The sequence below is a fragment of the Periplaneta americana genome, chromosome 7 (assembly GCF_040183065.1).
Source record: "Periplaneta americana isolate PAMFEO1 chromosome 7, P.americana_PAMFEO1_priV1, whole genome shotgun sequence".
In the NCBI taxonomy this organism is placed as follows: Eukaryota; Metazoa; Arthropoda; class Insecta; order Blattodea; family Blattidae; genus Periplaneta; species Periplaneta americana.
In genome coordinates this window covers 145911262-145937612 of record NC_091123.1, presented here as the reverse complement: position 1 = coordinate 145937612, position 26351 = coordinate 145911262, and the positions used below count along the sequence as shown (strand labels likewise).

The 26351-nt window shown below is 38.4% G+C and overlaps 1 protein-coding gene across 2 annotated transcripts in view; it reads left to right on the top strand.

Moving 5' to 3' along the window:
• LOC138703527 (fatty acid synthase-like) overlaps positions 1-26351 on the top strand; it is a 78912-nt gene that overhangs the window by 48129 nt on the left and 4432 nt on the right. For both annotated transcript variants that reach the window (XM_069831452.1, XM_069831453.1), the window contains 13 exons: positions 517-674; positions 3447-3575; positions 4931-5146; positions 6419-6612; positions 9134-9316; positions 12143-12203; positions 12283-12447; positions 16195-16374; positions 19251-19449; positions 19930-20110; positions 21216-21325; positions 21397-21659; positions 24154-24439. In XM_069831452.1, coding sequence (XP_069687553.1) covers positions 517-674; positions 3447-3575; positions 4931-5146; positions 6419-6612; positions 9134-9316; positions 12143-12203; positions 12283-12447; positions 16195-16374; positions 19251-19449; positions 19930-20110; positions 21216-21325; positions 21397-21659; positions 24154-24439 — 2325 coding nt within the window. The remainder of the gene's footprint in view (positions 1-516; positions 675-3446; positions 3576-4930; positions 5147-6418; positions 6613-9133; positions 9317-12142; positions 12204-12282; positions 12448-16194; positions 16375-19250; positions 19450-19929; positions 20111-21215; positions 21326-21396; positions 21660-24153; positions 24440-26351) is intronic.

Sequence of the window (26351 nt, the reverse complement as noted above, 5' to 3'; positions counted from 1 at the left end):
AAAGGAGAAGATGATTTCTGCCCTCATTGGTGTATGGTTTCGTGATGAAGAAATGAAGAATATTTGTGGGAAATTAGTGGAATCCATGCCAAATCGTCTCAGAGCTGTTATTAGGAACAAGGGAGGCCACATAGATTACTGAGGTATGTCTTAGATCCTTTTTTTTTATCCCGTTTGAGTGTTTTTACATAAGTAATTACATTGTTCGGATTAATTTGCACGCTACTGTAATTATATTGAGCACGACAATTTTTATTTCCAAAGGACCTATAGATTCTGAGGGACAAAATGTTGAAATATAGTAAAATTATACTAGCAAAAGGTGTACCTCCCCTTTTAAGTCATTCCATTCTGGCATGTAATGGTTTTTCTGTCTTTTTTCAGTAATAAGTTAATTTTTTACATCGTTTCTTTCATTTTTTATTTCAATCTTTCTGGAGAATTAAGGCATACTGTGCAACCATTCAAACTTGCTCTGACCAGGCACAAATTGAGCTGAATTTTGTGTGTCAATAGAGTTGGAAGCAACTTTCCACTACAGCACAGAAATTATGCGTTGCGGGATCATCGAGTTGATGGGATTTAAAACAGCGCCATCCCTGTCCTTGCAGCAGGATCCTAGCCTCTCACTGGAGGCCATACGATTTGTAACACATGGCAATACAGACCTCCAGGTATGTCATTGCAATGTGAGTGTCAAATACTACATTTTGAATCTGATGCACTGAGTTCGTGAGTGTGTCACAATACTAAACTATGAGTCTATGAGTGTGTTGTGACTATACAGTGGTGGCTGGTGGTAATTTTTCATAAATGTGCATTACCAATAAGTAAGTTCTGTATTTCTAAGTAAACTATGCAGTTTGATAGAATTACTACAGGAGCTTGAAAAATGCTTGTCAGAAGTCATACTAACATTCAGATAGTATATACTGCACTGAGAATTTTCTTATTTTTCATAGTGCGCACTAAAAAATAAGTTTCGAAGTAAAGTCACACTCTGCTTCTACTTGTGAAATTGCAAAAAAAAAGTAGTAGTTGTATCTGATGCTAAAGCTTTGTATAACTCCATATGCATCCTGGCATCTCAGTATAGTTCACTGATTTCTTTGCTTCTGGTTTAGAACTTTACATTTCATGAAATGCGCCTTATCCATCACTGAAAGCCACCGGCGTGGCTCAGTCGGTTAAGGCGCTTGCCTGCCAGTCTGAAGTTGCATTCGGGCGCGGGTTCGATCCCCGCTTGGGCTGATTATCTGGTTGGGTTTTTTCCGAGGTTTTCCCCAACCGTAATGTGAATGCAAGGTAATCTATGGCGAATCCTCGGCCTCATCTCGCCAAATATCATCTCGCTATCACCAATCCCATCGACGCTAAATAACCTAGTAGTTGATACAACGTCGTTAAATAACCAACTAAAATTAAAAAAAAAATCCATCAATGAATCTTCTTTACAAAGGTATGCTGGGGATGGATAAATTCCTAAATGATTCAGATTGGTAACTATGCAATCATGTCCATTTAAAAATCTGAATATTGTTACTGCTGTTCTTCTACGTTCGTCCGGTTTTACATTTGTGTCTTCCAAAATAGATTTCCAGATTTTGTTTTCATTTCGTGAGATATATATTAGATAGTTCCTGTTTGTAATTTCTCTTAACTTCGAGTGTTGTGGAATGATACGATAATTTTTGGATGGTCATTTGTTAATTTTTTTTTACTAACATGTCTGCTGTCTCATTTCTAACAAATCCACAATGTGCAATATCTTTAGTAAACAGTTTGTTTAGCTGCTGTAAATATATTATTGAAGTTCCTATGTACTTCTTTAATGTTTTCATTGAAGAAGGTATCTACCTTTCCTATTGACTAAATGGCTGCAGTAGAATCTTTGTTGAAAAGTGTTATCCTGTGGAATAATTGTCGAAGTACAATGTTTATGGCTTCAACTTTGCCATCCAAGTAACTGGTGTTTGCTCCTAATGAGATATCAAATGGAAACAGTCAGTGGCGGTTCCTCGGGGGAGGGAAGGGAGGAACGTCCTCCTCACATTTTTCTTCTTTTGAAAGTAAATACCAAATAAAATATGTGCCTTGAAATTCGAGGAAGATTCGATAATTTTTAAGTTCTCAGCTATAAGAAAACCTCGGTTGCTCGAGTTTTAAACGACGCGTGCTCATGTGCTGCTAGAAAACTGTTAGAAAGATGCGAGATTGTTTGTGTGGAGGAAAGTCAATCCTTTCCTCCTTTACTGTAGTTAACACACATAGACAACAGCGCACTAGCGGCCAGAGAAAGAAGCAGAGTTTTAAAGCAAGTAAATGAAAGGATAGGGAGGAGATCCTCCTCTGAATCAGCGCATGGGCGAGAAATAGAAACCGACTGGTCTTGCAGCAAGCTCGCTACTGCTGCCATCTAACGGTGCTGCATTCAACCAGACTATAACACATCTAGGAGGAGACACAATAAAAACAGTTTTAACGCAAAGCTATGAAAGACACCATATAAACTTTCTTAAAATTATAAATCAAAATATATTATTCATTGCATTTTATATAGGCTACTATTCATGGTTTGAAACTTTCAAGGATATTTGAAAGTTAAAGCTGGGTTTATATAAAACTAAGAGGAAGTAGTTAGTTCTGTTAGTATCGCAGATCTTTTTGGCCCCTGAAATTCACTTCCATTCATTGTCTACTAGACAGGGTAACAGCCAAGTTGTCAGTTTTGTACAAATATATTTGAAATTGAAAGTAGGTACTCCAAACTGCATTATTTTTAACATAAAAAATTAATCGGCCACCAGCAGCTTTGAACAATAATGGTAGTATGACTTTACAAGAACTGATATTCTTCAAAAGTATGTGATACTGAACTTGTAAAATGTATATATGGCAACACAGATCACGTGGGTGGGTGCAGTGTTCTCGCTTTCCTCAGATTATTTCCCATTCCCATTTCCGTAAAACGGTTCCGGTTACGTGTTAGTAGCTGGTCTCTTCCAACACGTGTGATGCTGTAGTGTGCGAGAAAAAAGTTGCGAGGTTGTGAATTTCCTTGTAATTGTTAATTTGTGCAATTATGCAACAATGAATGGAAGTGAAAACATATTATATTTTGGAAAATTTAGGAAATTCAGTTTACAAAAACAGATTATTGCTATACAGAAGGGAAGGCCAACCCCAACACTACCTGGTCTTACATGTATGTATGTAGGCTAATTTATAGCATGTTCCATTCAAGAAGGTGTCATTTCGTGCTGTTAACTTCTTTCCTCCTCTTAAGAAATACACAGGAGCCGCCACTGGAAACAGTGTACAATAAATTCCTGCTCCAGAATTGCCATTGCTCTCTATAAGTGAGTGATTGTTATGAAAGTAGACTGTAGGTGAAGCAGTTCGTATATGTTGTGATGCTAGAGTGACACATTTCTCGTGATTTACAGTCTCCCCAACAGTTTTTTGCTGTGAGTCTACAGTTAGCCATGGAGAACAGCCCTGTTGACGACGTGACTGTTATTGCAGAGGCAAACCTCGCCGAGTGCATGAAGCCTTTGTTGCCACATTTCACACAGGTACATTTTTTGCCATTGGAAACTCGAATTAAAATCCTAGCAAGTGAATGTCTAATTTGTTATGAACTAAAAAGGGAAGGGTTTCAGCTCGAACGGAATTTCGTATCCAAAATTTGTATACAGGCCCATCTTTACATCTCTGTAAAGCTCCCAAAAGCATTCGTTTGTGTAATGTGTGGTTTGTCTGTTAGAGCGCTGTACAAGTTGAGGGGTGGGAAGAGCACTGCACAAGTTAAGGAGATGGGACACCTTACCCGTAAGCCTAGCCTAGCCTAACCTAGAAGCTAGTGCGAGTGGTAAAATGTCTAAAGCCCATTTAAGAACATTTTTCTCCAACGTTCTGTCTGAAAATATTGCAGCTAATCAAAAATGTACACTGTTGTGTGAGTCACTGAATGCGCACAAGGACACGACCTTAATAAGTGAATCATTCCAAGGCTAGGACATAGAATGTATGATCATTCCAACTAAAAAACTAAATATTTCCAGCCTCTGAATGTATATTTCCTTAGACAATACAAAATATATGCTCAGAGGATAACAGATTACATAAGGACTCTTCCTGAGAATCCAGAACTTAACTTGGGAAATCGAGTGTTTATAATGAAAATGCACTCTGTTATTCGTAACCAGTTGTCTGTTCCAGTATACTGCCATGTGCTTCAGTATTCCTGGCAGTCAAATGGTTACGTGAATCCTGAACAAGTCTCAGACTTCAAAAATGTAATTTAGGTGGCATTTCATTTTATAGCAATGGAGTGTCATTCAGAAGATTGTTCAAGTGTTGCTTTCATGTGTTGTGCTTATTGCTCTGCTCCATGCTGTTTCATGCATTTTATAGAGAATCCCCATGTACATTTTTAAAGAAGTGTATTGACCAATACCAACCAAACGGAGAGTTACACAAATGAATGCTTTTACGGACTTCATCACCATTGTGAGGTAAGCCTCTGTACAAATTTTTAACCAAAAATTCCTGTTCGAGCCGAAACCCTTCCCTTGTAAGAGACGATGTTGGGAGAAGTGTCTTACACCACAACTATCACCACCTGCATCAACGTCGTCGTCATTCTTATAATCATCATCATCATCATCATCATCATCATCACCACCACCACCACCACCACCACCACCACCACCACCACCACCACCACCACTACTGCTGCTGCCACCACTGCCACCACCACCACCACCACGACCATCTTCTTGCAATGAACCCTTTGACTCTTTCCTTCCTTACTGTAACAAATGACCATCAAAGACTGCCTGATCATGTGTTACGTATAGCTTTTGACCAAACAACAGTTTTCCAGATGTTTTGCTGTTTATAGTACCTTTGTACCGGTATGTGACAGGTGACGCTGCATTGCAACAGCACAAAAGATCTGCGCTCAGGAGATGTGTGTAATGTGCTGGCAGTGCCCGCATCTGAGCTGTGGTGGACTGCGAATGTCACCTTTGATTTCCTACTGATGAGGGTTGATGCAGGCGACACCTGGCATGAAGATCCAGCATTGATCACGGTGGCTGTACAGCATTTCGATGTTCACACATTGGTGCTGCTCAGAAAGGTGGGAATAATATATGCTGGATAAATCAAGCTCAATTGTGCAGGAGATATTTTGCCAGCAATAGGAAACAAGAGATTTATTATCAGTAAGAGAATTTTTAGATAGTACTTTGAACCATGCAAAGCCTACTTCCACAGTCAGGTGCTGTGTATTCCGAACATATTGAAACGACTTGGTGCTACGAAATTGAACTTTAAAGTGCTGCCACGTTTAATCACAATTACCTGTTTGTGTTTGTGTAATGTCACACATTTACAATGTTCCATTCCAATAAACACACGTGAAGATTATTTTAAAATAAAAAGTAAAACATTTCGACTAAATCGTCATTATGTGTTCTTTTTTAAATACAGATCCAATAATTTTTTATAAGGGAATTTCCTGTGATCACACAGATTTTCTCAACCAAAAGATATCCTGTCCTATAATTAATTTGTAATAAAAATGAGTGTACTTCATGTTGGAACATTTTTGATTGAATTGACTTGTACATGCCTAATATGAACGAAGTTCATCTAATAGCCTTCTTCAGTTTTGGATGCTAAAATCTGTGCCGTCAGTTATGCAAGATGATTTTGCATGATTTTAAAATCACAGAGAATAATGTCAAAATAGTAATGCACAACAACATCTCGTGCGTTTCCCACAAAGTATTTATGTTACTATTTGTATACCATTCAGAATTGCACACATATGATTAATATTAGTCCTTTTAACACCACAAAACTGACTATATTTCTGAAGTGTTCACCATATGGGTTACCAATATATCGTCACAGGGGTAGCTTTTTTATCAGTTTAGTATGCTGTGTCTTTTGGCAACTCTTACTGACGGTTTTCAGCTTGGCACAGCACGGACTGTAATGATCGTAGGAGTGTGAAACCTCGCAGATATGCTAATTAAACAATGTGCTCGTGAATTATGGAAAAAAAAAATAGTTCCAAGTCTTGACACCAGGTGAAAATATGACGCTGTAAGCAGTCAGAACGTGGTATGGACGCAGGAAATAGTTAAAGTAGTTAAAAACTTTTAAAACTTGTAGACTACATAGATCTTATTCATTACCTATGATGTATAGTTACACAGGAATGTGACTGGTCCATGCAGCCTGCATGGCCTTTGCATGTTATAGTGTGGTTCCCTTTCACTGGTAACTCGAGTCCAGTTGCGTTCCTAATGGAAGACTCTGTATATAATAGACATATTGGTAGTTCATTTCGTGTAAATGCTATGAATGCCACTTTGCATTGGTGTTGGTGTTTGTGTGGCAGGCAGTGGCCGTGGACATGCACGCAACTAAAGTGCTTCACCTCAGCAGACACACATCCACTTGGCTTCAGCAACTGGAGGCTTACATTTCAAGCAGCAGAGTGTATGCTGTGGTGGAGTCAGATCTACAGGGACTGGAAAGAGTCTTTGTCTTCTGTCAGCAAATGAACAAGAAGACAGAATTGAAGCATGTGAGGTAATCTATGCTGAGTGATATAAATCAACTCCCTGAGCTAATATTAACCACGTTGATTAACATCTGACGAAGATGGAAACAATGGTGGTAATCCATTCACTCAACCACTCACCTAACCACCTACCCATGCTTGCTTCCACCCACCCATCCATCCATACATCATCCATCCAGCCATCCATCTATTCATCCGTCTACCCACCCACACATCCATTTCTCATCCAGTCAACCCCCACTCATCCAACCAATTGCATATTCATCTGTCCATCCATTATCTAGCCATCGTCAACCATCCATTCATCTAGCCATCCTCAACCATTCATCCATTTGCAGCCACACACATACACATACACTCTCTCTCCATCCCCTCCCCCTCCATGTCCCTCTCTCTCTCCCTCTCTCCTCTCTTCCCCATCTCTTATCCCTTCTCTCCCCCTCCCTTCCTCCCACTCTCTCTCTCTAACTCCCCCTCAATCTACCCTCCCTCTCCCCGTCCCTCTCCGTCTCTCCCATTCCCCTTCCCCTCATCCTCTCCCCCTCTCTCTCAATTCATCTGCCTATCCATTCATCCACCCACACTCACCATACCCATCCCTCCAACCAACCACCTTCCACCCCATCCATCCATCCATTCGCTTATTCATCTGTCCATCCAGTCCTTATTTTCTCTCCCAGCTATCAATTCATCCGCCTATCCATTCATCCATCCATCCACCCATAGTTACTGTACCATTCCTCCAGTCATCCACCCACCTTCCACCAAATCCCCCTTCCACCCATCGATCTATACTTGTTTTTTTTAAAGATGGGACATGACAGGAGCGCTACGATCGGAAAAACAACTGAATGTCACATAGTGTGGTAGGCCTGTTGCTATGGTAACAACGGTTGAGTTGCCAAACTTACAGTTTCCACGTGGCAAGTGCTTAATAGCTCTCTTTGCAACATTTATTGTGCACACAATCTTAGCATTGGTATGGTTCGTCTTTGATTCTCTGTCGATTTTTGTATTTTTTTTTAACTTCGCGTCAATTGTCAATGAATGTTTTAACATCAGTCATCTTAACGTCAATTGCTAGCTTTCATTAGCTGACAGTGTGGTAGTCCATATTGGCAACATAGCGCTGTAGTTCCAAGCTCGGCCGCTTAACCGTCATATCCCATCTTTCAAAAAAGCAAGTATACCTGTCTAGCTCAGTGAGTGACAAATTTTATTGATTGTGCGTTGTTTTCTCATAATTGTCTTAAAAACTTCCTTGCCTTTTATCCGTATAATTTAGAACATGGCTATGCATTTTTGTAAGTTTGTTTCATTAGGTTACACTCACTTAGCCGATTGCTTAAATCAAGGTTCCTGTACAGCAGTTTTGTCAAGGTCACTGGCCACTACGAGAGGGTTGTTGCTCACATGGAAATCGTAGTAGCTGTCTCCTATAGAAATAATATACTACAAACTACAGCCTTGAAATACTTACATATGTTACAGTGTTCTTACACTAAATGTTAAATTTATGATACTATACATAAAATCCAGAACTCTGTGTACAATATGTTGGTACTGAAGTAGATTCATACAAGCAGTTTACCCCGATACTGTAATATTAAACATGCTTATTGTAAAATATCTAATTAGTTCTACATGATATATTTTTCCCCCTCACATAATAAATGATGCATTCTGATCTATTGATATTTTTAATATTTTGAAGTATGGAAACAGGTTTATAAACATTCGATTTTTGAAATCACTAAAATTACATTATCTCACACTTCAGATATTGCACAAGAAAATGTCTACTTCGTTCGTAAGCATTGTACAGCACGTAATTTTACTTAAAAATTAAAAGAAAAAATATATAGACCTAAATAAAATAAAAAAAACTTTCGGTATTCATAAATTATCAAGTTTGTACTTTTAGCTTCCATTTTAAAACTGTATTATAATATTACCTTTCACCTTTCGAGTTGTTTAGCTCCCAGGATATCACCTACAAGAACGCTGACTGGGCTTTATTGGAAAGCAAGAAAGCAAGTGAAATATATCCGAGCATTTGGGCATTAGATTACTACTACTGCTACTGCTACTGCTGCTTTTTCCTTACATTTTTATTGTACCTTGTTTTTGACTATACCATCCAGGCTTTGCTTAATCGTAAGTTTTAGCTGCCATGGTAATATTTTACACTGCATAGGTACTATCAGGACATAGTCAAAAATGCAAAGAAAAAGTTTTTGATATCACTTTACTACTACTATGTTACAGTAATGATACACTTTTAAAAAGTAAACTCAATCAATAGTAAAACGGAAACAATAAAACTTTATTTCTTCTGAAACATAATACAACCAATGTTTTTAGTATGTTTACTATGACATGGGACTAGCAAATTAATTTCCAGCGATCTAACCCCAGCTGAGTTGTCAATCTTTGGCCACTGTAAAAGAGTCAAACCCTGGCTATGGAAAATGCCATCTATGGCTCACTTTGTCATATCTGCTGTATAGATTAGTCTTTGTGTTGCAGGTTCATGTTCGTACTGGACAGATGTGCACCCACATTCTCTCTCAAGCAGGAGATGCTGCATCGCGATCTGCTGGTCAATGTGCTGTATACTGGCCAGTGGGGTGGCTTCTACCGTGTGCCCCTTGACAGCACTGGTCATTCGGCAGCAAGCATACAAGAGGCACAACTGCTATCACTGCAGAGGTAGTTCAAATATTGCTATACAATAAAACTTCTTTTACACCTTTCACACTTATTCGTTTTTTCCAGAGGTCCATGCAAAACTCCTATACTTTCCATGTTAATTTATTTCGGTTATACATTTTTCGTATATTCGATTTTTACACTTATACCATCGTATTTTAAACTCCCAGAGGACACAAAACATCATTTACATATTCTAAATCAAGTTTGCTTGAATTTAGTTTTGTTGTGAAAATGTAAGAACGCGAAACACAACATGTGTTTATTGTTAAGATGCGACCCACTTTGGAATTCGTGAAAATTCGAAGCTGCCCATGTTTGCCTCCAACAATCTTGTGTCCTTTAATGACGCTGTTACTGCTTTAGAAATAGTGAAATGTCTCGTAACACATCATGCTGTAACTGAACAAATTATGAACATTATCACAATTTGAAGGAAATGGTTTATTTTTATGTGCAAGCAGTCCAAAATAACTGGCTTTTTTTTTTTCGTAAAATTTTATGCTTTAGAGTTTGAAATGTAATGCAATACTCAGTTGTGGTCTTAAGCAGGCAAAATTTCCTACAAATAATTTTATATTCTTCAAGAATACATGTTATAAATTTGAGTACTGTATTATAGAATCAAAGATGGCTTAAGTATGAAGTTCTAAGTGACTCATGCAATTGTACTAAATGAGTCAACTTGTTCTTTCTGTAGCCTATAGTCTTCAAATGCCATTTCAGATGTTGTTGTTGTGTCAACTGTCCAAAGACAGGTCTGAACCTCACAAGTGATACCAAGAAGGCTCACTTATGAGGCAACTAGGCTAGGAGATAATGGAGTAGGGTGGCCAGTTCCTTTCTGCCTTCATTGCATTCATCGCCGATTAGCTTCATATTTCACTAATCAGACTTCAGATGCATACTAACAGTTGTTCTTTTTCTGATACATATCGTCAAGTGAGATGTACTGCCTGATAATAGACGTACATATCAGCCAGAACTTCAATCAGAAGATTTTCAGATGTTATTAAATGTTATTTCAGTTATAGGCTGCATTCTTTTTTTCATTTATGCCTTTTTTTTTCTTCTGACCCCCATAAAACACATAAATGTAATTTTACTGTACTATTATAGTTTATATATTTTCAATTATATATGGTAGAACAAGACAATAACGTTCATTCTAACAAGAGTCGACATGATTTCTCACAAGGGAAGGATGCAAACTATTTTAATTAAACTCGTGCAGTGGTTTTTGTTTGTATGGTAAATATATGTAGTAAAAGTATATGTTCATTCATTCAGTGTTCTATCCAAGGGCAGGTCTTTCACTGCAAACCCAGCATTCTCCATTCTTTCCTATTTTCTGCCTTCTTCTTTGTCTTCTCATATGATCCATATATCTTAATGTCATCTATCATTTGATATCTTCTTCTGCCCCGAACTCTTCTCCCATTCACCATTCCTTTCAGTACTTCCTTCAGAACGCAGTTTCTTCTCAACCAGTGACCCATCCAATTCCTTTTCCTCTTCCTGATCAATTTCAGCATCATTCTTTCTTCATTCATTCTTTCCAACACAGCTTCATTTCTTATTCTGTCTGTCTGCTTTACATGCTCCATTCTTCTCCATATTCACATTTCAAATGCTTCTGGTCGCTTCTCTTCACTTCGTCATAATGTCCATGTTTCTGTCCCATACAATGCTACACTCTACACAAAGCACTTCACTAGTCTCTTCCTCAGTTATTTCTCCAGATGTCCGCAGAAAATGCTCTTTTTTGTATTATAAGCTTCCTTTGCCATTGATATTCTCCTTTTGACTTCTTGGCAGCAGCTCATGTTACTGCTTATATTGGGTGTTCATTTCAAAGTGTGTCATGATGTCACTGTTGTGAGTCAGCGATTTGAAGCGAGTTTCAGCTTTTATGTCAGAGAAGTTGTCTATTAATCAAGGCGTTCAATCTGAACTTGAGAATGTGTACGGTATAACTTGAACGTCGTAGCAACAGATGGCAGACTGTACGGTCTGTGTGCTACCATAACTTCTTTCGAACTCTATTTTGCGCGGGCAAGTCGTACGCAGGGTATTTGTTATCATCGGTTACGTACGGCAACATTCCATAACACAAATCAAATGCTCCGTGTCCATGTTGACAGTCGAAGTTAATGTCAACAAGTACTGTACGTAAATAATCGTCTTAACCCTCTCCCCATATCCCGACAGTAAGTAAAAAAAACTCACCCCAGTACGTGTTTCCAAACAGTTCACATTCCTGCCACTACTGGAGTTACCGTATGTATCGGTAAGTACTCTTCAGAATGAACACCGTACTTGCTAGGCAACTTCTCTAGCACATAGGTAATATGCCTCTGCAGAAGTGTAGGAAGATTGAATTGTCTAGGCTCATCGGCTAGCCACATGACGTCATACAGCGAGCCATGACACTCTTTGAACTGAACATGCAGTAGTACACCCCAAGTATCTGAAGCTGTCCACTTGCTCTACTGCCTCATTTAGAATTCGCAAGTTTACCTTCTTTACTTTTCTTTCTATAACCATGGTCTTCGTCTTGTTGGCATTTATCTTCATTCCATACTCCTCACAGTTGTCATTTAGCTTCAGTAGTATATGTTGGCAACGAAATACGAATGATAAGATTCGAACTTATGACATTGCTCATACTAGTCTGTGATATAAAACGATTACGGTATTGATTGATAAATTTTAGTTTTTTTTTTTTTATTTGCGTGGTATTCTGGAACTACCCTTCAAATCGCAATGTTTCCTTGTGGATTATTGCAAAATGATTGAGTCCTGGCTGGCCTTTCTGTGTTGCAGTATGAGTGGAGTGAGATTGTCACACGTGGGCCTGGATATGAATGACACAGGACACGCTCACGTGAGTATGATTCAACCTTGTTCTTGATCTTGTTGCTGTTGATAGGGTTGGCTGCTTACACTGATTCCCTGTGTTGCAGGCTAAGCTGAGTGCCGTGGAATTCTCCGGCTGCTCAGAGTCAGGACAGAGGCTCATGGGAGTGGCATCAGCAAGCACTCAAGTCCTTGCTCCACACCTCACTTGGTGCGTACCTGAGTCCTGGAGTCTAGAGGACGCTGCCACAGTTCCCCTGGCATATGCTATTGTGAGTAATATCAGTGGTTGGCTATGTGACTTATTATCTCAGACTATAATGTATTCAGCTACGTGTTCATGTATTGAAATGAATAAAATCCTTGTCAGTCTGTGTAGTTTCTGATCCTCCTTAATAATTAAACATCTGTAATACAGGGCATATCAAAAGTCCGGTAACACTTTCAATATTTTATTACACAAAAACTACTATTGATAGCACTTTCAAACACACGTCAGTTTAAAGTCAAACTCTCGAAGTTCTGTTTACACCTTACAGAGATTCAATGCGTGAACCACGAGTGACTCGGCAGATGTCCAAACGATAATCAAACTCTTCCCATACCCTTTTCAACATATCCTCTGTGACCGTGGTGGCAGCTTCTCGAATTCTGATTTTTAGTTCCTCTAAATCACGTGGCAAAGGTGGTACAAACACACGGTCCTAAAAGTCACATGCAGTCATATCGGGTGACCTTGGTGGCCATGTCATGAAACATCTGTCCCTTACTCCAGCACGTCCTAGCCAACGATCAGACACCTCCGTATTCAGGTAAACACGAACTGCATTGTGGAAATGTGGCGGAGCCCCATCTTGCTGAAAGATGAAATTGTCATAGAGATATTTTCTTGTGTCCGCAAAAGAGGAGTGGCCATCCCAGGGTGAATGAAGCGAACGTTGAGCGAGTCAGAGAAGCATTCGTAAGGAGCCCGAGGAAATCAGTCCATAGAGCGTCCTGTGAGCTTCAACTTCCTTCAGTAACTGTGTGGAGGATTTTGCGTAAGAGGCTGGCTATGAAAGCATACACACTGCAGCTTCTGCATATGCTAAATGACGATGACAAACGCAAGCGCTACGAGTTTTCTTGCCAGCTACAACAACAGGCAGCAGACGACGATGACTTATTCAGCCGCTTAATTTTCAGCGATGGAGATGCCTGATCGTTAGATAGGACGTGCTGGAGTAAGGGGCAGATGTTTCATGACATGGCCATCAAGGTCACCCGATATGACTGCATGTGACTTTCTTCTATGGGGGTAACTAAAGGACCGTGTGTTTGTACCGCCTTTGCCACGTGATTTAGAGGAACTGAAAACCAGAATTCGAGAAGCTGCCACCACGGTCACAGAGGATATGTTGAAAAGGGTATGGGAAGAGTTTGATTATCGTTTGGACATCTGCTGAGTCACTCGTGGTTCACACATTGAATCTCTGTAAGGTGTAAACAGAACTTTGAGAGTATGACTTTAAACTGACGTGTGTTTGAAAGTGCTATCAATAGTAGTTTTTGTGTAATAAAATATTGAAAGTGTTACCGGACTTTTGATATGCCCTGTATATAATTAGTGGAAAATATATGAGGAAATATAAAACAATTCGAGAAAGAACATAAATTTTGACATGTTCACTACCATATCCCACCATGAGCGGATAACTTTATTTTGTCCAAGCTACCATAATATACAACTATAGTTGGATAAGAACAGGGAGTGAGAAAGATAAAGACCTCTCAATGTCAGTGCAATTTGTGATACAAAATCACACCATAAAACAATATTTGGGTCTTACATTTACCAATGCAATGTTTTGAATTCCACAAGTCTATCTATTACAGTTTAAATGAAAATTACATGAAAAAAGATACTTCAAAATGGCAATTAAGTGCAAAAAGTAGCTGGGCTAACCGTACAGACACACCAACAATAAATAGTGGTGAACATATTAAGGCTAAGTTAAAAATAAGAAAAAAAGCAACAAACTAATGTGTAAGCTTATAGTGTACCAAATCACCTGCTCCTTCTCTATACGAAACTGCAATTCCGCACATCAATAGTGAATTCCTAAACACATACCAATAATAATTAGATTTGAAATGCAAAATGCAATACTTGACACATTCCATTGTCAGGTGCTATATGCTGGTGAGGTGTCGTAAATACATTGCCGAACGAGGCCAACTCTTTGGGTATGTATTATAAGATGGTTGTACTTTCAACATTAACACCTTAAATAGTTAATAAATGAACAGACTGTGTTAATTTATTAAAATGTATCAGTACAACCTACTTAGATTAGATTAGATACAATCATAGGTGTTTCCTTCATTAGCATTTTAAAAAGAAACAAGAAAGCCTACTGTATATAATTATGTACTCATTAGTGCTTTTGTGTGAAGTTGGATTTTTACTGAAGCAATCCTCATTTGTAATGAAATTGTGGATAAGTTTACAATATCATTTTCAATTAAACTTAAAACAAAATTAAATTGTTCAGGAGAAAGTGAAATTTTCCTTAAATTTGGTGGGATCATTTTCAAGATGTCTCAATACCAATGAATTAAAACAGCCCTCTGTATATCTATTTCTAAATATGATATTAGCTACTTTTAAGATCCAAACTTGTTTTTCAAAGCAAAACTGATATTGTAACATTATCAGATTATCATCCATTTATCAACTGATCAGGCATGGTCAACTATATAAAACAATTTACTATCCACCTACGAAGTTCGCTGGTAAAGAAACCACTCTCTGACGATGAACGCTGGCGATTCCAATTGTCAGCGAAGATTGTTCGGTGAAGATCGTTATAGATAAACTATAGCTTAATAGTGTTATCTACCACTAGAGCAAATGTAGTACTTTATTGTAGTGTTCTGGACTAATCCTGTAAATAAAATGAGTAGAAATGAGAAGGATGTATTCTTAATTGTGTTAGCTTTGGAATCAATCTTCTTAATGTATCCAGCTGTTTGCTGACAACATAAAGTCCACTATAGTCCACTGTAGTCTATTCAGTTGTTGTTTTAATGTGTTAGCTTTGGAAGAAGAAAAAACAAAATATACTTCATATCATCCATTTAATTTATGCCTTCAGTATTACCGTGATTGGAGGCCTTGCAATTATATTGTCATGACTTTCTTTATTTTGATCTTAGCCCATACGGAAATCCATCTAGACTTCTCTGGACAGAATCCAGTTATATGGGCAAAGGCGATATCACCAAATGGGCATTGCTTAATTTAAAATAGTGCAAAGAATTAAAATCCGAATGTGCCAAACAAATCTGTTCTACTTAGTGAGTGCATACAGTACCTTGAACCTATTCTTAATTTACTTATTATTTTTATTATTATTATTATTATTATTATTATTATTATTATTAGGGCCTATTATTATTATTATTCTTATTATTATTGTTGTTGTTGTTGTTGTTGTTGTTGTTGTTGTTGCTGCTGCTGCTGCTGCTGCTGCTGCTGCTGCTATTAGATAACCAATAATACAAGTAACCTTATTTTACCCGAATTAGGCTTGTTAGGGTTATACATTTAATTCATGACAATTTATATGAGATAAATTTCAAGAGAATAATTTTACTTTACATATATGCTAACTTCTAACACATGTGTGACAGATAAATTATAAAGTGGGAATGATGATAAGATGTTTACGATATGTACCCTAATCTTTGTTTCCAGTGCTATGAGCACTGAAAATTTAAAGAATGCAAATTCGAGAAAAGGCAACATCTCTAAGTAAATACATAATACATATTATGTGGGTACCAAAGTTGTATTAATAATAACTTGTCTTTCATACAATTGTTTCTTGGATTTCCCTATTTGTTTATAATTTCATGATTTGTGTACTTTGTGATTGATCAGTCAGATGAATTTTGTCATTTGTATTGTCCCCATAAAGTAGGTAACTTCAGAAATATCGTGATCTCTTTATTTGGATCGCCTCCTCTTGGCACAGGCATACTACTCTCTGATGCTGGCAGCTGAGCTGAAGAGCGGGGAGACTGTGCTAGTCCACGAGGGTTGGCATGCAGTGGGGCTGGCTGCCATCGTCCTGGCCCTCGACAGAGGCTGCACTGTGTTTACAACTGCTGCCACCCTTGAACAGAAGGTCTTCATTCAGCAGTGCATACCACAGGTTGGCATTGTCATGGGAAGAAGGTACACATTTTAAGAGAAGGTTGTCTGTTCCCTTATCCTTGACTATTAATGTTCACAAGCCATCAACTCTTTCGAGTAGACGTGAATTTCCAGTGGACAAATAACAGCGTTAAGTAACACAGTGTTGACTTTTATCTAAAATCTCTAATTTTTTACCTTAAATTTGTAGTCCGCCGTGTTAGCTCTGTGGTAGCGTGTCTGCCTCCAGACTAGCTGGCCCAGGTCAGAGATTTTAATGTAAAAAAATTTATACCTTGGGATTAGGAGAGATGGTGGTGCACAGCTTCTAATCACTGGATTGTGCACCAATATGCCTGGGTTAAATCCCAAATCTCTCTGCAGTGCATATGAAGAGAAGACATATGTCACTGTTGACAGTGATTCGTCCATCGGATGGGGACGTTAAGCCTGGCGGCCCCCTTGGTGCTATTCGACAGGAGTAGGCTACGTGCTGACATCAGGTTTCCCCTTCTCCCTTCCTTATCTTCATCATCATCACTTATTCCAGACACTACATTTACACGAACACTTACACACAAACACTCACCTTAGTACACGACATAACTCTCTACAGATACACATCATGTACAGCGTGACCTGCCGAAGTGGTGTACAACTAGAAAATGGGTCACAGTTCTGCATCTATCCGCAGCATGCGGAACCCGAATCACGCAAGTCAAGTGGGCGGGCATTGGATGGATATACACACACACCTTACATTTGTAATATGAGAGTAAAATACTCTACTGTCACACACCACGCAGAGGAGGTGGATCGAAGTCTTCTGCATTGTAACTTTCAGATCTGTGTATTTACTCAATGAATTTGTATGAGTGGATGTATGGTGCTTTAGAGATAGGCTAAACAACACCTGAAACCCTTTTGTCATTATGTGCATAGGTAGCAGCACCAGTGACTGTGAAAAGGAAAAATTGTTTGAAGAATTGTGGTTTTACACTCAAATAATAAACTTGCGAAATTTTGCATCATGTAGTGTTTTATGGTATAATAGTAGTGTTTAGTATTTTTAATATAGCTGCCACGCTGGTCTAGTGACTAGAGCACTGAACTTAATATCCTGTAGGTAAAGGTAAAGGTATCCCCGTAACATGCCATGAAGGCATTTGGGGGGCATGGAGGTAGAGCCCCATGCTTTCCATGACCTCGGCACTAGAATGAGGTGGTGTGGTCGGCACCACGCTCTGACCGCCTTTTACCCCCGGGAAAGACCCGGTACTCAATTTTATAGGAGGCTGAGTAAACCTCGGGGCCGTTCTGAAAGTTTGGCAACGAGAAAAAATCCTGTCACCATCTGGGATCGAACCCCGGACCTTACAGTCCGTAGCCAGCTGCTCTACCTAATATCCTGTAGACCCAGGTTTAATCCCCGGCATACTCTCGATTTGTAACTTGTGTTGGGCAAGCCCATGGTCCTACCTGGAAAAACACAGGGGTTTTCTCCTGGAGCTCCCTTTCCCCTTGCCATCCCATCTCCATCATCTCATTTCACTGTGGATGTAACGTAAAGCAGTCTCCTATGACGCACACTGGGCATTGACTTTGTTGGTAAATTGGTTTACACAACTGGCTTAATGAGAGCGAATGACGAAAAGTCAAGTACCTCCCATTAGTTAAAAAAAAAAATAAACAAAATAAAATGAAAAATGCCCAAATTTCAAGTAAATAATGTATTTTCTTTGTTATTGTACAAAGTGTAAAACAAAATATTTATTATCATTGGTTATATTACTTCCATCTTGTATTCTGGTTGGGGAACTAAGGTTATAAGTTTGAAGAAGTAAGTTTAATTTACTTTTGTGGAAACTTTCTGAGAGATAATCTATGTTTATGTCACCACAAATTACAAATACCACATGTAGTTTGTAAAGTCTTTTTTTTTTTTTTTTCCCAATAAATCTAAGTGGGATATATTTGTCTTCTACTGATGCTCTGTAAAAGACAGTAAAATTTTACAGGCTGACCACTACCTTGAATCCCACAAAATAAATGAGATTTATGATTTTTAGATATTGAAGCAATGATAAAGTCAAAGTTTTTTGTTTCAATTTCTTCATATTTTGTATTTTCAATGAAATTAGAAATTTCACTATTTGGAATTTTGTATACAATGCAGAAAGTGAAACTTTTCTTCTTATTTGGATGAACACTAAATGATTTCATCAACGAATGAAAAATTAACACAAACTAGACATTTACTTAAAATCTGGTCGTAATAATAATTTTTGTTTCAAAGTATTTTCTTACATAAAACAAAGTGACAAATGTTTCCATTAGAAAAATTAATTACAGAATAAAGTGTGGCATGTGTGGTCATAGAATCTTCATTATCATTTTGATATGCACCATTTTTGAGGTCTTGACTGCTCGGGATATCAGTACGGTTGGTGGTCGGGAGCACTTTACATTGTTATTGTTTATTGTTTGTACATGAGGTGTAAATGCAGCTGGCTACGGACTGAAAGGTCCGGGGTTCGATCCTAGGTGGTGACAGGATTTTTTCTCGTTGCCAAACTTTCAGAATGGCCCTGAGGTTCACTCAGCCTCCTATAAAATTGAGTACCAGGTCCTTCCCGGGGGTAAAAGGCGGTCAGAGCGTGGTGCCGACCACACCACCTCATTCTAGTGCCGAGGTTACATGAGGTGTAAATTACAGAGTAGATAGAGAACTTTGGTAGGGGGAATTTTGTTGCTTTGAAAAAGAAAACATCTGTAATAATTTTAGCTCTGTAATAATTGTAACTATATTTACTGCAGATAGCGTTTTTTTTTAAGTATGCACCCTCTCTGTATAAAATGCCGGCTTCTTCCCATTGACTCATATTCATCTATCAGTTGGCAGAGGAGCAGATCCTGAGTTGTGAGGACACGAGCTTTGAGACACGTGTGAAGATGGCGACAGATGGGACAGGCGCCCAGGTAGTGCTGAGCAGACTGCTAGGCTCCAGGCTGCATGCCTCACTGCACTGCCTCGCTCGGCACGGTCGCTTTGTGCAGCTGGGCTGGCTGGATAATGTGGTCGGCCAGAGTATAGGTGAGTAATTCGTCTGCTATAGTCCCGTCACTCTAATTTCCGGCAGCCTATCACGTTGCAGGTTGGCTACATTTAAACATGTGCGTCTTGTGATTTGCTGATGAAGATGTTAAGCATTTCCTAAGGCTGGATAAATACTTAATAATAATCGCCCGCCATTTTGGCTCTTTCGTTGGCGTTCGCAGAAAGCATACAAGGACGTTATTTGCTGCTCAATTATTTTCTGAATTGCAGTGCGTTTGATTTATTATCATAGGAGCTATGACATGATAATGTTTAACGGTGTGGCAAATAGATCCCTCGTCTGGTAGCTCGGCAACGAAAGAACAAAAATGGCGAACGATACTACCTACCTAGACTTTATAGAGCCTTGACTTCCTAAGACGTAAGCAAAGAGGAGGAGTCACGCCGGGAATAACAGCGTCCCGACTATAGCTCTGAACCTGCTCGTCTCGGTGTGCTTACACTTCTCTGTTGCAGGGATGGAGGTGTTCCAGCGTAACACGGACATGTTCACCGTGACCGCACAGAGCTTGTTCAGTCTGACACGCAAGAGAGGCGAGACCCTACATAAAGGAATACAGGCTGCGATTCAGAGGGGCGTGGTGCATCCCTTACCTTGCAGCGTGTTCCCTAAACACCAGGCACAGTTGGCTCTCAGGTATTGTTAATTACGTATTACACCACAACCACTACTACCATCACCACCATCACTACCAACACCACCACCACTACTATTACCACTACCACCACCACCACCACCACCACCATCACCACCACCACCACTATTACAACCATTGTCACTTGTGATCTCAAATAAATACTTGTGTTTATTAAGTTTCTATTCGAGCTTGCTTGAAATAACTAAAATTATAAAACTGGAAAATTTTGTCCCAGTTTGTAATGTAAAATATTTTAATATACGAAATATAAAACTTTGAATTATTTACAAATTGTTTTCTGCCTGAAGGAAATTAAACAAGAGGTAGGACACCAAGCTCAATAAAGAAGGTTAGAATTTTCTCCGTTATCTAAGCAGTTCAAATTTCCAGATTGTTATAGCTGATAATTTTCGTGTTCCCCACACGTGAGTTAGTAAAATTATGAAAGAGCACATAAATGGATGAAATTTTAATTTGTGTTGGAAGAAATTTAGCTATAATGCAAGGAGACGAGGGAGTAGGTACTCGATTTAATATTTTGATAGTGATGATTGTACTAGATTGTGATCATATTATAATCAGTAAACTGAAACCATGTGGTGATAATTATATGGAAGTGAAGTGGAGTGTATAAATTGAGACTACTTCATATATATGTTTAACAAGTGACTAATCACCATTACCTATAAAGCTGTATCACACTGAATTTTCCTAGTAAACACTTTCGAATAAAATCAAATGTTTGTTCACTCATGAATAAATAATTGTTTTCATTAATATTGGCAAATATAATAAATAATTCTTGTACTACAAAGTATTTACTTTTATATTCACCTCACCCAGATTAATCAGTAAGTAATGCCATTGATCTCATGTAATAGAATTACTGCATAAGATCCCTTTGTGGACAAATAAATATTAATAAAAGAAAAATTATTTTTTTACGCACGTTATTACTTCATTTTCAACAGAAGCCACGAAGATAATGATCTGGTAGAGAAGAGAATAAACATATCGAATCATAATGTAAATGCAGTGATATATATGTTAAAATTGGATATTACTCAAGTAAAGGACAACCAGTGACTTTCTGTCTGTTCTTAGAGTGGCAGCAAATGAGTCGCACACCACAAAGGTGGTCCTCTGTGTGTCATCGGGTGCTTGCATCCAGGCAGCTTTACACTGTGGGCCTTGTGAGTTCTACCTCGTGATCGGTGAGTGCCATATCTTGCTGCAATTTGTTGCATGCTGGGTGCTCGAAGTGCAGACTCACAGCTTTGTTCAGGTCTGCAGGTAGACGAGTGCTTGGACGTGGTGGAGTGGCTGGTTTCACGCGGCGTCCACCGTGTAGCGATTGCAGTCTGCAGCAGATTCGTGCCATCACAGAGCATGACACACAGGATTGACCTGCTGCACTCATACCACAAGGCACGCGTGGAGCTCGTGGAGGCTGAGCCCCTTCACTCTGCCAATTCTATCCCCACACTCCTAGAGAAGGCCTGCTCCGTGTTTTGTGGGGAACTGGTGGGGCTGTTCGTCTTGCCTGTGGTGCGTGAGTAAAGCAGTGGTGACAATTTCCATCGCTGTAAGCGTGTCTCATAAACGTAATATTTCAAAGTTCAAAGGATAAGTTACCTATTCATTTTGATTGACTGACTTCTTAAAATTCTATCACTTTAGGCAATCGAATAATACTTTTATGAAGATTCTATATTTATTTGGATATGCCATGTGTTGATTTCAAAATTTTCCACCTTCTATTTTGAGGAAAAACACATCGATTTAGTTTTCGAAGGGGAAGTTTGAATGTTAACTGGCCATGACTGTTTAGCAGCACACGAAAATATCCAGCTTTGGCATCTAATCTTTTGGATTCGAACTCTAAATTATACATCTTGATTACACAACTTTTAACACTGTATCACTTCGGAATATGTATGATACGAACTTTCTTGTGTTAAATTTTAACGTACCTTGTTAACATGTTTCGACCTATTTTCGGTCATCTTCGGAACTGGTCGTTGTTGGTCTTGGCGCCTCTTGTTTCCTCCACACCTCCATATATGCAGAACACATCACAAATGCCAACCACACCTACACAGACATCAACACAGACATGGAAATACTGCACATCCAACCAAAAAGCCAGAAATTCAACACATTAGAACAATATGAAATACACAGACACATGAAAACACACCCCACCGATATTCTCAACACACAACTCAATTTCAAAACACATACACTCTTTGACTCTACACTACGAACGCACCCACACAGGAAACAAGAGGCGCCAAGACCAACAACGACCAGTTCCGAAGATGACCAAAAATAGGTCGAAACATATTAACAAGATACGTTACAATTTAACACAAGAAAGTTCTTATCATACATATTCTAAATTATATTGTGAAGCTAGAAGGCTCTATCTCAGAAATGCAGAAATAGATGGACCGAATTTTTATTAATTTATTATTACTGTTTCCCCCCCCCCCCCCCCCCAAAGACAGATAAGAGTTTGTCGTCCTCTTTAAAACGATGTATCTGAAGATAGGGGGTGCTCAATCAGCACTGGTTTTGAACTTTCCCTTCAAAACCTAAATCGACATGTTTTTTTCTCAAAATCATGCCCCTTGCAGAACTAAAATTACTCAAGCTCGGAAGTTTTTAAATGAACACATGGTATTTCGTGGAAGTAGTGTAAAAGACTATAACTGGCAATGTCAACTTGCTCAGAATACAGAGAGAAATTGCTACTGGAATGATAACTGACTATCCATTAGATGTTATTTATGCAACGCAATTAACTTTAAAGATCTGTTATCAACAATATAATAACTTATGCACTGATTGGTAATCCTACATTTTGGTTTGTTTCCTTGCATCAGATAGTTAGGTGCAATGCCAGGCATGTTTTATTATCGTGAATTCGAACTTCAACAACAAATTATAGACATTGACTCTGCATTACTCCTGCCACTTTAAGCTTGATTAGTTCAAGAATCATTGTTGCCAACCATACTGAATTTTTCATTCGTTTACAGAAATCTCATACATGATACCAAATGTTGAATTATTTCCATGTTGACTAATTTCCTGTTTTTCTTTTATGTTTTCTTAAGTTTTAATTCTACAACGTAACCAAAATTCCGGTGTATAATCAGTTGATCAACCTTGAGGCTATAAAATGATTACATTTACAGTTAATTTCCGTTTCATTATTTACTTTTGTCAAACATTATTCTTTTTCCGTTGAACCACTAGTGATAAATTAGTTTCATATGAAATCAAAATGTTGATTGTTGTAATTATAACTAATGTGTCAGTAGTTTTATGACTATGAGAAACAAGTACTGTACCGGTAGTCTATATGTCACACATTCACTTTCATCTGACCAGACAATTAAAAATATTTTTTGTTTCTTTTAGTTAGGAGCAAATTTATGTACATACCAGTATATTTTTGTGACAGTGATCGTTACTGACAGTAGTATCTATGGTTAAAAAAATATAAATTTTCTAACAATAGATCCCATGTAAAAGATCGTAAAATATAGTCGTGTTGTATAGTTACATTAGATAATTTCTTTAATTAAATCCTTACATATGGTATATTTATACCAGAATTATAGGCTACATCTTGTAAAGATTTACCTATTTTTTTCTCGTATCTACCGATTTCTCCCCTAAATTGATGATTTAAAGGACGTAAATATGAGGCTCCCATCTTGCGTATGTACAGCACACAAAATAATATTGTCTCTTATAGGGCTATAGGAAAATTTACCGGCCAATTTTCGTCAACATGAAAAAAATGTATGTAGCACAATGGGCCTTCAACACTGACTTAAATGCGCGAGAGCTTGTCCCACCATCTACCTAGGCACCTTTTGCATGAGATATTCCATTGAAATGTTCCATTTTCCTTCAGTGTGTCAATGCTGTACTTGCTACACTTTCTTAACTATGTACTTCTTATTTTGTCAGTTAAAAAACTGGAAGATAAACCACCAAGAATTACAGGCCACTCATGCTGTTGCAGGAACCTGTGGGGCAGGAGAATTGCGTGACGGCAACCACTGTAGCCAATCTGGATGCAGCCACGTGTAGGCTCAGCTTGCTGCGGCACTTTGTGTGCCTGTTCATGGAGGACAGCTGGGGTACATGCGAGGTGCGGCACCAGGCAGGTCTGCCAGCGCTGGCTGTGCTCTGGCCACACCGTGGAGATGGAGGACTTCGTCTGAGCGTGTTGGACCAGCTGCTGGGCATGCAAGATAGCGTTATCATCGTGCAAGAGAACAGGACACAGAACTCAGCGCCTACCAATGGTACCTCAGAAACTTCATTACTCGTGAATGGCTATAAATCCAGTAAAACTTCTATCAGAGAAGTTGTCGGTTCAGTTCAGTGCCTAGGCACTTGACAGTGAAACCATTCACTATCTTGCACTCCAGTACTTTTGTATGATGTCATCATCTTGTTGTGCATGTTTTGATGTGTTCCATATTAATCTCTTCATTTGCATCACACGATACACAGGCAGATGTATGGAAAATTCCTATCCTGTGCAAGTAGCTTGCCATATAAACATGACCTGTTATCAACCTGAACATTGCAACAGCAGATTTACGCGGCCTCTGGGGGATTATCTCGGGATTAGTCAATAACATTTTCCAGGTTTTCTTTTTTGTTCATCCTAATTTTGTTGTTTTTTGGCAGGTCTGAATTTACTTTTAATTAGTTGCTTTACAGAATAAAATCGAAGTCCGTTATTAGATGATTGTAAAATTTCAGTGCTCTTTTTAGCAAAAAATCTTCTATCTTATATCACAGTGGCAAGGAATCCACTGCAAACTATTTTTTTTTCTGTAGTTTAGTTAGGTAATAGATTATTTTCTTACAATCTTGAATTTTATCCCCTTTTGTAGACTGCTGTGAAATTATAGTTTGTATGGCTGGCCTTGAATCTGACAATATGACAGCATTTTGGAATTGGATACTTTAAAATAGAAGGGTGCAAAGTGCCAAAATGAAATATTGGAGATAAGATAAAAAAATGTAGCTATAAGAATAATTGTACACATATTTATGTCATGTTTTTTTTTTAATGATAGAAAACAGCACTAGTACAGTGTTTACTCATTAATAATAGTGGTATGTAAAGACATTATTTCTCCATATTTAATTATATAACACAGATTGTGAAAAGGGTTAAGTAATGGGTACAGTTGCAGTAGAATGGTGCAAAATCCAATACCTATTTTTTTCCTATTCTGGAGCAATTTTTACTCACAGATCTGCCTGTAGAACTGCCTATGCTCCTCATTTGGAAGATAGGGTGTCATTGCTAGTAAATCCCCCTTCTTTTCTTCAGTAATTTCCCTATTTTATGCTTTAACTTGAAACAATGCTGACTGCACATCTTTCATGCTTTTTTTTTTCCTTTTTAAGCACTTTAATGGTATGCACTGCTTCATTATCATGGGACTATTTCACAGAAACACTACCTGCGTTACTAACATCATACTGAATGCAACATGCCTTAGAAATATTCAAGTTCTTGATGGAAATTAGTTGATCAGCAACATCTTGCATATTAAGGAAATATGACTCTAGCATTGAAACGGTTTGAAATGGTTTTACAACTTTAGAGTCTTGTACGATTTTAAGCAGATCACTAGGAATGAAGGCTTTTGTCACTTTCTGTCGTTTTTCAATCAAAACGAAATCAGAATCGCATTGCAAGAAGCTGTAGCTGCTAAGAAGGAAACGTTGTTCTATGTGCTCAAATAAACCCATGGCAACTAAAAAGAGACACATGAAAACCATTACATGATTTTTGTTTTCAGCTGCACATTTATCAGATTCTTCTTGTTTGTTATGTCCATATTCATCAGTTTTAGTATACACGAGGCAATCTCATTGGCACCTCTACTCGCGATGCTTTCAACCCACATACACATATAAGACTGCATTGTATCACATACACAAACTCCAAAGTTATAACGTGAAACCTGACATCTGTAAAACATTTCGCTGTGTGTAACTTTGGGCACAAACATGACCTGTTGAAGATCCATTCCATTCTATGATGCAGCCCAATAGGGCGCTTACCGTCTGAAACTGCATGGTGCTGGCAACGTAACATCTAAATATCTCGCTTATGAAACACAACTGGATGTAGCCTCTTTCATATATCATCCTCCTAGGCACATTGCACTTTTCTGCGTAATAATTTCG